Source organism: Eleutherodactylus coqui, chromosome 3, assembly GCF_035609145.1.
Source record: "Eleutherodactylus coqui strain aEleCoq1 chromosome 3, aEleCoq1.hap1, whole genome shotgun sequence".
NCBI classification, from domain to species: domain Eukaryota; kingdom Metazoa; phylum Chordata; class Amphibia; order Anura; family Eleutherodactylidae; genus Eleutherodactylus; species Eleutherodactylus coqui.
In genome coordinates this window covers 275847407-275859837 of record NC_089839.1, presented here as the reverse complement: position 1 = coordinate 275859837, position 12431 = coordinate 275847407, and the positions used below count along the sequence as shown (strand labels likewise).

General features: G+C 44.2%; 1 protein-coding gene across 2 annotated transcripts in view; it reads left to right on the top strand.

Moving 5' to 3' along the window:
• The window catches only part of RALGPS2 (Ral GEF with PH domain and SH3 binding motif 2), a 158474-nt gene that overhangs the window by 72652 nt on the left and 73391 nt on the right, over nucleotides 1-12431 (top strand). For both annotated transcript variants that reach the window (XM_066597467.1, XM_066597466.1), the window contains exon 8: nucleotides 2485-2611. In XM_066597467.1, the coding sequence (XP_066453564.1) occupies nucleotides 2485-2611 (127 nt within the window). The remainder of the gene's footprint in view (nucleotides 1-2484; nucleotides 2612-12431) is intronic.

The following is a 12431-nucleotide window of genomic DNA, read 5'->3' as shown; positions in this document are numbered from 1 at the left end:
TCTGCTCGGCTCTTTCATCTTTGGCAGTGCTGTGTAAGTAAGCGCTGTGATTGGATTGAGCGCCAGCCAATCACAGCCGGCACTCGATCCAATCACAGCGCTGACGGCGGGGGGTTTGAAAGTCGAGCAGGCAGATGACAGTGGGGAAAATTTGAAAGCCACTTGCAACTGGCTGTGAATGATCAAGCTCTGGCTGTGATTGGCTGGCGCTCGATCCGATCACAGCGTTGACGACAGGGGATGACAGAGCCGGGCAGAGGACAACAGCGGGGAGATTTCCAGCAGCTTGCCACATCGCCGCTGGGAACACAGGAATTCAAGCAGCTCGACGCACTACCGCTGGGGACACAGACGCCGCCTGGGAGGTGAGTATGGAGGGGGTTTTTTTTGTTTTTTTGTTGTTTTTTTTTTTTTTTTAAACCCTTCCCTGACTCGAGTATAAGCCGAGGGGGGGCTTTTTCAGCACAAAAAAATGTGATGAAAATCTAGGCTTATACTTGAGTATATATGATACTTAAAATACTTAAAAAGAAAAATAATTTAGAACTAGTCTCCCCCTTCTCGCCTCTCCCCCTAGCCCACTCTAAATCCCATAAACCTTTCTACAGTACCTATGTGCAACCAGCATTCAATATTAACTACCCACTATATATGTCCAACCATCGTCCCCAAACTTCCTTAAACTTAAACAACCTTATGATACAACCTATCTTTGGAAAAGTGGTTAAATTGTATCTTTGCAACAAGTTTCCTACTGGGGGGCATGCCGCATTCAACCAGCAGTAATTGGCTTCCGTGACGGATTATAGAGTTGTCTTGAGTTCCCAAAAGTGTGCCCATCCACAATACCCAGTATACAAAATCTGTGACTAAGGCCAGTATTGAAGATTTATATTTACATTATTTCTAATACCCCATTCTAAAGTTGACATAATTTTACACAGCCGTAGACACGATACATTGAATTTGCACCATCCATATTACATTTCAGGCAGTTTAATCCAATATCCATAGTAAACAACTTCTTAATGTAGTACGATAAGCTCTGTGCACTGCGTTACCCATTGACATCTCATTGGAATCATATGCAACACTGCAACCAATTTATCATCGCTAATTTGGCCAAGTTTTCTCCCCTATTTTTCTTTTAGCTTGGAATTGTTAGTAGGAAAGCATCTGTCTATATAAATAAGATAATCTACCCTTACCTCCAGAACACCGAAGAAAATTCACCAAAGGGTGTTGGACCGTAAGCTCAGATGCTGACTGGATCTGAGAAGCAAATGCATGTTGTAGTTTTAGGAACTTGAAAAAAAAACGCTATGGGGACATCATAGAGCTCTCTAAATTGTTCAAAGCTATAAAAAGACACCAGAATGTACCTGTTCCAAAAAGGTTAAACCCCTCTTCTCCCACAGTGAAAACACCTCCAACCTAAAAAAGCTCTAGCAATTTAGGGTTTCGTCACAGGTAAGTGTATATTAGTCCATCTATCTAGGTGGAGAATCTGCATAAATGTATTCCATAATGTAATCATTAGTGATTGGTGGATACAATCCTTTTTCCTCCCTCTCTCACGTACCATTATAGGATGGCTACAACCTTTCATTTTAGAAACTAATCTGCCGTTCAACCCCACACCGTTCCCTTCTCCCCATCCCTTCAACTGCTGCAATCGAGATGCCAAAAAATATATCCAAACATGAGAATTGCCAACCCTTCAGACAGTTTATCCCTTTTGAAAGGTCTCCAATTTAATTCTAGCAGATTTCTTTTCCACAATAAACTCCTAAATATGGTGTGTGATGGAATCCAAACCAGAGAATTTTGAAGTATATAAAGGAGTTATAGCATTAAAACTATTTTAATAAGATTTCCTCTGCCAATAATCAACAAGGAGAGGCAATTCCAAACCTTGACCTTATCTTAAAACTTTTGTATCAATGGAAGCAAACTGGCAGAAATGAAGTCTCGGGGCTAAGAAGATACACCTCCCAAATATTAGAATTTTCTCACCCTTTGAAGTTTAAGCCTACTTGAGCGAAAAGATTCGGGGGGCGGCGGAGGTGAGCCGTGGGATGCAGGGGGAAAGAAAGAGCTTCCCCCTGCTAACCCCCGCTCCACCCCGCCGACCACAGAATCTTTTCGCTCGAGTAGGTAGTTACTCGAAAAAAAGCTATACTCGTTCGAGTAGTTGCTCTAAACGAGCCCGTTCGCTTATCTCCATTAGAGACTCTTCACAGCGGTTCTACAAGACGGATACTTGTGAGCACAGAGCCTTAATGTTCTGCATCTGAGCAGAGCTGTTCTGTGCCGCCAATTAATGGACTGTTATTGTATATTGGACAGCACTAAGCATTAATAGAGCGCACATTTATTAGTCACTTTACCTTATCTGTGATCTTCTCTAAGTAGCGAGGAGAGCAGACGTTTACATGCTTTACCCATCTGCCATTATTCTACCTAATAATGTTTTTCTTTCAGCTACTGAGTCGGAAAGACAAGACAACCTTTGAGAAACTGGAGTATGTAGTCAGTAAGGAAGATAATTACAAGCGGCTCAGAGACTACATCAATAGCTTGAAGATGACTCCTTGCATCCCCTACTTGGGTAAGATTCTAATAATCTTGTCACTCTTGTGGAAGTAATGATTTTCTCAGAAGAAATGCGGCAAGAGAGATTACCATAAGGTCTAATCAAACAAGCTTATGGGAAAATGATACTTGGCCGTCAATGCACGCTGTACTTTTATCGATTGAACATGTTCTTGGTTTTATCATTACTGTGTCCAGTTTGTATCACCTATTATTTGGTCTTTTTGACATTGTAAATATTTTATATTAAGTTATACAACTTGTGTTTTACCAATACTTTACATTTTGTTAAAAATAGTTCATTGTTAACACACTGCCACCTGCTGGCTATCACATGCAAGTTAAGATTTGAATTGTCTTCTAGGGCAGGGGTCCCCAACTCCAGTCCTCAGGGACCACCAACAGGCCATGCTTTCAGGATATCCTATGGTAAGAACACCTGTGGCAATGTCTGAGGCACCGACTATAATTACATCATCTGTACAATACTGAGGAAATCCTGAAAACCTGACCTGTTGGCGGTCCCTGAGGACTGGAGTTGGGGTACTTTCACACGTAGCGGAACATTTGCATCAAAATCTGCATAATTTCCACTGTGGAAAATCCACCCCATGTTCTGCTATGTGAGAACATATCCTTACGGCTAATTCACTACTTCCAAAATGTGGCTTGGTACAGTAGGAGTTGCTTGAAAAGAAAAGACTGGCGTGGATGAGAATGGAGAGAAAGTGTGGCTTTGTCCTTTTTTATTTATTTTTTTTAATTGCTGTAATATTTGCAAAATTCTGGCAAAAACTTCTTTGGCTTAACTAAACTGAAACCTATGCAGCCTGCAGTGGCCTTATGGAGGCCATGCAGGATTGTGGGATACTTTAAACTCCACTTGTATATGGTTATACTGCTCCGAAAACTAAAGTGAACTTTGCTTATGAGTAATAGTGTGTTTGGGAATTGTTTGGACGATTTCTCTCCCCCCCTCCCCCACCCCACCCTTTCATATTTTCTGCCCTACAAATTCATAGGTGGAAATAATTTGAGCTCTTAATCCAAAGAATGGAGCAGAGAATCCGCCCCAAAATCTGTTTTAACATACCCTAATGGGGGTGCATTCACACGTGACGCATTTTGGTGTGGCTTTTGATACTCATTTTGATGTGAATCCACAGAAGATTTCACCCTTTTTAATTGAATGGTGCAGATTCTCAGATGCGAAAAATTTACAACAAATCACTACTTGTGTATGCACCCTAAGGACTTATTCCCACGGCTGGAAATCCGCGGCGTTTCACTGCAGCTACTAGGTTCTATTGGGCCTAATAGCTCAATGTACATGCTGCGGAATTCCACTGTGGAATTCTGCAGCATGTCCTATTTGCCGCGGGTATACGCGTGGACTGCTACCATTGTAGTCAATGGAAGCCGCCCATCGCGCTATACTTCCGCTGTAACAGGAAGCATGCGCGCCAGATCTGGAGGTGAGTATGGGGTCTTTGGGGGGGCGCTGTGATGGACTCCACTGCGGTATTCCGCTTGCGGAGCCCATCACGGCCGTGTGCATAAGGCCTAAGGCTGCCTCCACACGGGCGTTAAAATTGCGTGAGATTTGTGCGATTTCAGGTGGACTAATATGGACCCCGTTATGTGTTTCAATAATGAAAATATTAAAAAAATCGCATCCACATGAGTGTAATGTGAATTTAAAAATTTTTTTTTTTTGCTCCTATAGAGCAAAAATAAGCGATTCTTGAATAGAATCACCCAAAATAGGATATGACACAAAGAATCACCCATGTGAATTAACCTATTTAAAATGCATCTCTTCCCGTGCAGTTTCTATGCACCTCACAACACTCAGATATCGCACGAGAAAATCTGTGTGAACGCACCCTCAAGTGCAAACTTTATCTCTTACTTTGTCGACAATCCCAGGTATGACTGATATGCCGTTCGTGATATCTAATAATAAAACAAACTCGCAACCTTTTACGCGATTAGATTAGGTAACTTTTCCGGTTTGCTGGAACAAATGAGCCTCCAGTTTCTGGGTCGGGTTTTCGTGTTGTGACTGACAGCGGGGTGGGGAGACCCAGTGAGTTACATTGGCTGACAGTCCTGCAAATTGTAGTTTCCCAACAGTTGGACAAATTGGTGATTACCATATAGTAACTTTCTGCTTTAGCGCAGTAGTAGGTCTGCGGTGTTTGTATTTTTACCCCAGCAGGTATCCCCAGTAATGCATCACTTCTCTTCACAAAGTTCCTGGCAACCAGATGGATTTCGCCAGAATAATTTGTGTTTCCCTTTGTGCGGTCTCCCAGGACTCCCCTGGCTCCTGCAGCAGATATCATTTTTCTTGTAGAGGGGCGTCTGAGCAGTCCCATTTCCTGGCGATTCGCTGCGCGGATCCACTTTCCCTGCAGGCTTTTGTTCTCTTACTACACACATTTATTCCACTATTGTGTAAATCTCCATATATGAAGGCTCCAGCTCGGCCACTAGATGCCTCGACGCCCGGCCATTCTTGGAAGCTTCACACTTGTAGCTCCTCTCCCTGATTATGGGACATTATGGCTTCCTCTCTTGCACTCTTTACTAGTCACAATAAGTGCTTCAGTTTAGGCTGCTAACTGCTGTATTGGCTCGGACAGCCAAAAACCATCCAATGCTCTCATTGTGCTTCCAGGAGCAGCTGGATCCTGGCTGATTTGCTAATTTTCCTACTTTTATATTCCACTGACCAATGCCTGACATCCTATCCTCTCAGAAACCTGTAAGGCTCATGGGTTATTTTTAATGGTCCCTGGGACTTGTCCAAGTATTGCGTAAGATATTAATTCATTACTATGTGATCATAGAGTCGGTGATTAATGTGAAATATCTGTGGCTGGAAGCTCGTCCGCTGGGAAATGGAAGTTCGTTTCTCTCTTGGAACGGAAATCTTTCTGTCTAATATAAATTATAGTAAATTTCTGATCCAAACTTTTTTTTGGCTGCTGCGCTCCACTTTTAACCAATGTCTTGTGCTTCTGCCATCTTGCTGCCCCGTCTTTTATGTATCTTTCCGTGTAGTAGAAGGAACTTCATCACGTAATGTACATATGGCGTACACCGTATCCAGACTTTTATATACCAGGAGAGCGGGATGTTTGGGTTTTTTTCTTTTTTTTTTTTTCTTCTTCTTCTTCTTTTCTAGAAGGCGAATAGTTTTAGAATTTGTCTTGCTTAAACGATTCCTTTGCACAGCTTGAATAGTAGCAGGAGATCGCTCTGTGTCTGCGAATGAAGGGGCGTCTATTCATGCTTTCTGAAAGTTGAAATTCACATTCTCCTAGTCGGCCATATACCGCTCCCCCAGGACAGGATGCTAATTGGTCCGCCTGAATTCATGAACATTTCTGCCTTCCCACATCATTACACCATGTATCTGCGCAGCTGTGGATTTCTATTGGCAGCGGCTCCCGACTGTTCTCAAAGTTTACTTTTTCAAAAAGTCAAGGTTAAGTTTATGGCAGCCATATGCTTAGTGATGGGTTTAGCTGCTTTGAATACTCCCGGACCCCTGCAGGTTCCTAGAAGTTTTTCTTGCTGGTGAGGAGATTTAACTGGGAGAATAAAGGTGGAAGTAATCATCCTACATAATTGTGATTTCCAGTTTTACTTTTGAGCTTAAACAAGCCAAAATGATTGTTTTGCAGTTAGTTTAGTTCTGTGGTGTTAAGATAGACGGTCCTAAGGGTACTTCAGATATGGTCCACCAACCAGAGTTGAGCTACTGAACCACTGCCAAGGTTGACGTATGTTGGTAGGACCAGGTATAAAGTGCCCTTATATTTGTATACCCCAGAATCGCACCACAGTCTAACCTTAGTGGAAAATAAACAGTAAGGGTTCCTACACACGGGTTAGTGCAATATCGGTCTGTGAAACTCGGACAGATATCATGCTCACCAATGTGTGATTTTCCCACCAATGGGAGGCGTTTTTCTTTATTAAAAAAAAAAAAATCCTCCAATCACTTTGCATAAAGTAGCGATCCGCCGCCTAATTGTGTATTCACTGTAATTCACAATAACTGAATATGGTAACTGTGATTTAGCTTTATTTATATTGTGTGGTAGGGGCCTTGTTTGTACGCCATACACACTGCGGTAGGAATTACATAACTTTATTCCATTGGTCAGTGCGATTTGTGTCTGTACCATTTTTTTTTTTTTTTTTTACGCTGTGCCACTTTTTAAAAGACTACATTTAGTATCCTTTTTTCCCCCCTCTACTTATCTTACCTTTCTTTTAGTTTCCATAGGGACCTTGAACTTGAGATTGATTGCTTATCCCATATACAGCAGTACTATGGTATTTCTGCTGGCATATTATTAAGACAGGCCATAGGCCCATCCTAATATGCAGGAATACATGGCAGCCCTGGGGGTTTTCAGAAGGTCCCAGGCTTCCATGACAACCGAATGGCACCTTGCAATTTGATTGCAAGGGACCGTTGGGGAGATCCAAATGCTGGTTGAGGCATTTAAATGCGGCTTTCAGAATGGACAGCTGCATTTAAATAATAAACAGCCACAACGGGGGTAAGCGCAGATCACGGCTGCTGGCGGTGGGTGTCAGCTGTCAGACAGCTGGCACTCGCCCTATATAGAGCAGGATTGGCTTCTGATTCTGCTCCATAGAAACCCCACATCTGGAGGGTATGCATGTACGCCCTTTAGAGTAAAGGGGTTAAAGTTCCCTTAGGCAGTACTCTGGAGGTAGCCATACACTTTTTTTTAAATGGAAACGATCACATCCCCACAGTGCCATAAACTAAGTTATGATGATGTTAGGGGCCGTGACAGGGAGCCGGGTGATGTGTGTTTTTATATATAGTCTCCTGCTATTTAGCGCTTTCAGCTGCCGAAGTAAGCACATCACATGAAAATCCGGCTTTTTTCAGAATCCCGTGTGTGCCCTCCTATACAAGTCTACAGGAGAGCACGGGACTCTGAAAAGACACATATTTTCGTGCTGTAAATTTGATGGTACCTACTTCAGCAGGGGACGGCGCTGGATCGCATAAGTATAAAATGCGTCACCTGGATTCCTGTCATGGCCCCTAACAGCACCATAACTTTAGTTTACAGTGCTGTAGGAACATGACTGGTTCCCTTTAAGAGCTGTCGGCCAAACGATATTCCTCTGTATGCCACCATACATGTACAGAGTTCGATTGAACGTACATGGGTTCTCAATGGGGGGGGGGGGGGAGAAGAATGGACCTCTTGCAGAAGCTTTTGGCAACTCCTCCCCCATGAGAAAACAATTGGCAATGATAAAATCATCATGTCAGATTATTCTTCTCCCCCACATCCGCCGCCCTGTAGGAATTGGCAAGAGCAGCCAACTTTCCCATCATAAAAAACCACTTGTGACCACCTCGGCAGCCAACAAGAACAACCCCATCTATTTAACCATACTTTGACGGTGTAGTAGACTTATTGTTGGAGCCCAGTATCTTTTACGCTGTGCGCAGTTTCAGTAATAACTATCATAAGCAATTCCCTTTCATCTCTTCAGAATTCAAAATGGCCTCCGTATCATGTAGTGCTTCCCCAAGTAACATGAGCACCATACTGTAGCTACACCAAGTAAAGGCTTAGATGTGCTGAGTGACATATTGGGCACATCTTATAGTAATGAGTCTTCTGAGATTCTCCATTTACAAGAGACCCCAAATGAGTTTCCTTTTTGACCTCCTCCTACACTTGTCTTTGTCTCACGCTGCCTGGCAAGCACGGTAATTTTCAGACCTCCAGAGAGCCGGGGTATTCTGTCCGGGATCTATAGCTTCCCTATAGAAGACAATTGTGAGCTTCAATGTGAAATTAGTCGAGAGACTAGTTTTCTTATTCTCCTAAGTTGTCGTACAGGTCTGGTCGTTTTAGGCTGTAGCTTCTACTATTAGTTCTGCACATTGATTTGTATGTGTTCAGTTGCTATAGGAGATAATGTATATTTTTATGTGCACAGCGTTACATTTATGTCTTCATTAGCTGGAGGTCTCTATTTCAGCCAGTTGGCACGGTCTCCTTCCCTGACTGTTAATTTGGCAAAGCTTGCTCATGTGAATGGATTAATATGGAAAAATCAACACTGAATGTTCTGCATTTCAAATATTTGCCAGTCCCCCATTCTATTTGGCTGGCTAGGGTTATCTGTTTAGAGCAGGGCTGTTCAACTTTTTTTTTGACAGTTTGGTCCTCATGCCATTGTTTTACCTTTGAGGCTTCAATACATTTTGAAGATTATGTACGACTTTGCAATTTTTTTTTTCTTGATTTTAATCAATGTGTTTTTGGGCATGAATACTTTTTGTAACTTATTTTCATTTAAAATATCTGATTTCCGTGCTTGTATTATTTTTCAAGGCATTGCAGAATGAAATCTTAACAAGTTTTGCTCTCCTGCACATGACCGGGTCGGATCCTACATATGGGAACCCGCAGCAGGAGCCGACCCTGTGCCCTACTGGTGACCCCGCTTACCTCTCCCGGGTTCTTCTTTCTCTGTACTGCAGGAGTGCCGACCGGCACGCATGCGTAGTACAGAGTAAGCTGTGCCGTTGCTAGGCGATGACACGGGTCCCGTGACCCTTCTGCAGTGCTGCGGGACAGAAAACAGCACAGAATGGAGCATGCTACGTTTTGTTTCTGCCACGAGCCGAAATTTCCGCTCGTGTGCAGGAAGCAGTGGTTCTCCATAAAAAACCATTAGAGGTATTTGCTGTGGAATTCAGTGACAGCCGCTGGCCCCAGAGTTTGTAAATCAAATCCAACCGTGTGCAGGAGCCCCGTCAGAGTAAACTGATGAGTTGTTTCTCAGCTCCTCCCCTAGCATGTTCCCTTGTTCTGAACATGTATTCACTAGCTGTCCACTGAGCTATTACAGTGGCCTGTACCACAGTGCTGGGGATGGTAGAGATCATCAGGAGTACAGAGAAAACTACTATTACAGAGGGCTGTGATTCACTCTGGGTGAATTCTCTGCTCTTATCAGCAGTGAGGGGCAATGACCAGCAGCTACTCAGAGAGGATGGAGAGAAAGCGGTGTAGTATTAAGGCCTCGTTCACACGGGGGCGACAAAGTCGCGCGATTTTGTAGCATTGCTGCAATGCTACAAATCGCATGTATGAGAAGCCCATGCCTTCCTATGGGCTACTTTACACATGTGATGTCTTGTAGCATGCTACAAAACGACACAAAAACCTCACGGGTCCCACTATATGCACGCGACTCGCTACAGGTTTTGTAGCCCATGTTTCCCTATGAAGCCTTCCTCTCTGTTGCATCGTATGAAAACGCGATTTTCGTGCGATGCAACTTTAACAGTAGGAAATCCTACTGCCAAAGCTCTAATCTAAGCCCTGGCTGCAAGAAAAAAAATACTCCTACATCACCTGTCCTGCGCTGTCAGCCTGGCCGCCTTTTTCTCCCCGGGTCCCCGGCAGTGATTTTCTCTTCTGGCCGGGGATTCAAAAATCCCCACCTCCTTGAAGTGCTGGCTGTGATTGGCTAAGCGTCAGCTAATCACAGCCAGCGCTCGATGAATGTCAGTGATTGAACCACTCCAGCCAGAAGAGGAGAAGGTCATCACTGCTGGGGACCCGGGGAGAAGATGCGGCCAGGCTGACAGCGCGGGACAGGTGATGTATGTATGTTTCGTTTTTTTTTTTTCTTCTTCAGCTATGGCTTATTTTCGGGGAAGGGCTTATATTTCAAGCCTCCCCCGAAAATTTTCGCATGTGGTGCTACAAAGTCGCACAACTTTGTAGCGCTACAAAGTCGTGGTATCACCGACATAAGTCACGGCAATGTCGCACGGACCAGCCCGTGTGAACGAGACCTAAGTGGGTGTAGTTATGCTACACAGCCTCTGGAAGAGGAGAGGGGGAGCTGAGCTTGTGCACATTCATGAGAGATATGAATGTAAGAGAGGCTGCAAACATAGTATGAGGCTCTCTAAATGCATAGGAAGGGAAAAATGCAAGAAAACAGTTAACTGCCTTTTAAGCTGCTCATAGCACAACCTTCCCCCAATGGAGCCACATCTCGCCTCACTGCATAATTCCTCCCTGCATGTCCTTATGCTTCCTGTGTCTTTATGCTTCACTTCTTACCCTACTGCACAATCTCCCCCCATCCCTATAACACATCCTACCCCCCTAATGCAGTAATACCACATCACTTTGCTCCCCCATCAGCAGCAATACCACATCCCCCCCCCTCCTCCTTCCAATGCAAAAAATACCTCTTCACCCCCCACCACCATGCAGCAATACAGATATCTCCTTAGCCATGCAGCAATACCACATATATCTTCTCTACCCCATGCAGCAATACCACATTACCCCATCCCTACCATGTATTGACAGACATACTTGAATAATGAGCACTTTCCTTTACTGTAACAGGGAAGCGCTCATTGGTTAATACAGGCTGCTGTCAGACATGTAGCCTGTATATATGTGGCAGGAACCTGTATTAAGTAATAACATTTTCCTTCAGTCTGGGAAAGCGCTTGTAGCCAATCCGCAGCCAGTCCTGGCGATCTTGAAGCAGAAATCCCAGCTGATCCCACGGGCGGACAGTCGGCTGTAGTTCTCTCTAGTGGGGCGAGGGCTGCAGCCTTCAGTAGCACTCCGCTGACTTACACTAGATTTACATGTGGCAGATTGGTTGCAGTAATTCATGCAACTGAAGACCATCTCCATACATCTGAATGGGCTCATTCAGTGTCAAGCATGTGGATATCTGCAAGTTCCATTCACATGAATGTGTCAGTCATAGAAACCTCTGGAACAAATCTGTGTGTGGATGTACCCTTAGGGCGCTGCGGCACCCTGCTGTGCTGCGGGAAGCCCCTGGGTGGGACACATTGGTTTTCTTTCCCTGTATTTTGTTTGCAGAGGTGCTGCAAGATATAAAAACTGTTTGAACAAGGTAAGCCAGGAGACAATAGGGGCTGGAAATCTTCAGGCATGTTCAAATCATGGGTTTTCCGTACAGATTGTGGCACTTTTTCTGTTCTAAAATCTGCATGAACATCTCCTGTATTCTGCCCCCTATTGTGCTCAGTGTGAATCTACTTCATACTATACAGATTTGACATTCATGTAGTGAAGTGTCAATTCTTGGCACCGTTTCGGTGTAGAAACCGCAACACTTAAGCATGCTGTCCACAGGCGTATTGGTAAGCCCACAGAGAAATATGGGCAGCGCGTGTATTACACGCATGTGGTCATATGCAGTGCGACTGGTTTTTAATTCCCCGCTCTGTTTCATAGTGGGCTTGCGTATGAAATCGCCTCCTCCACCCCGCCCCCCATGCAATGTATTGTGTATAGAAATAGAGCATGCTGCGATCTATTTCTTGCGTGTATGTTCACGCCTATGTGCATCAATCAATGAGAGTCCGTTGACTTCATTTACCGCGTGTTACACGGCTGTGCGTCGCACACAGATCGGCTCCATTGAATCAGGTTTGTCTGAGTGCGAATTCTGCGACATACAAACTATAAAACCCCTTTAGAAATCTTAGGGTGACCCTCAGATTTCTACCACCTGTTCATCTGGAACGTACAGGTCAGAGTTTTCCTACATGTATTTAATACTGTATGAACATGTCCTTGCGCTTCCTGTGTACTGTGAGACTTGCACGCTGGGTCAGCCATGTTTATTTTAACGGGCAGGAAAATAAGCCACCGCCAGACAGCGCTGCCAGCTGTTTGTCTCACGAAGAAATGAAAGCTGTGGCTTGCTGACATCCAAGATGCAGAGACGTGGGACAG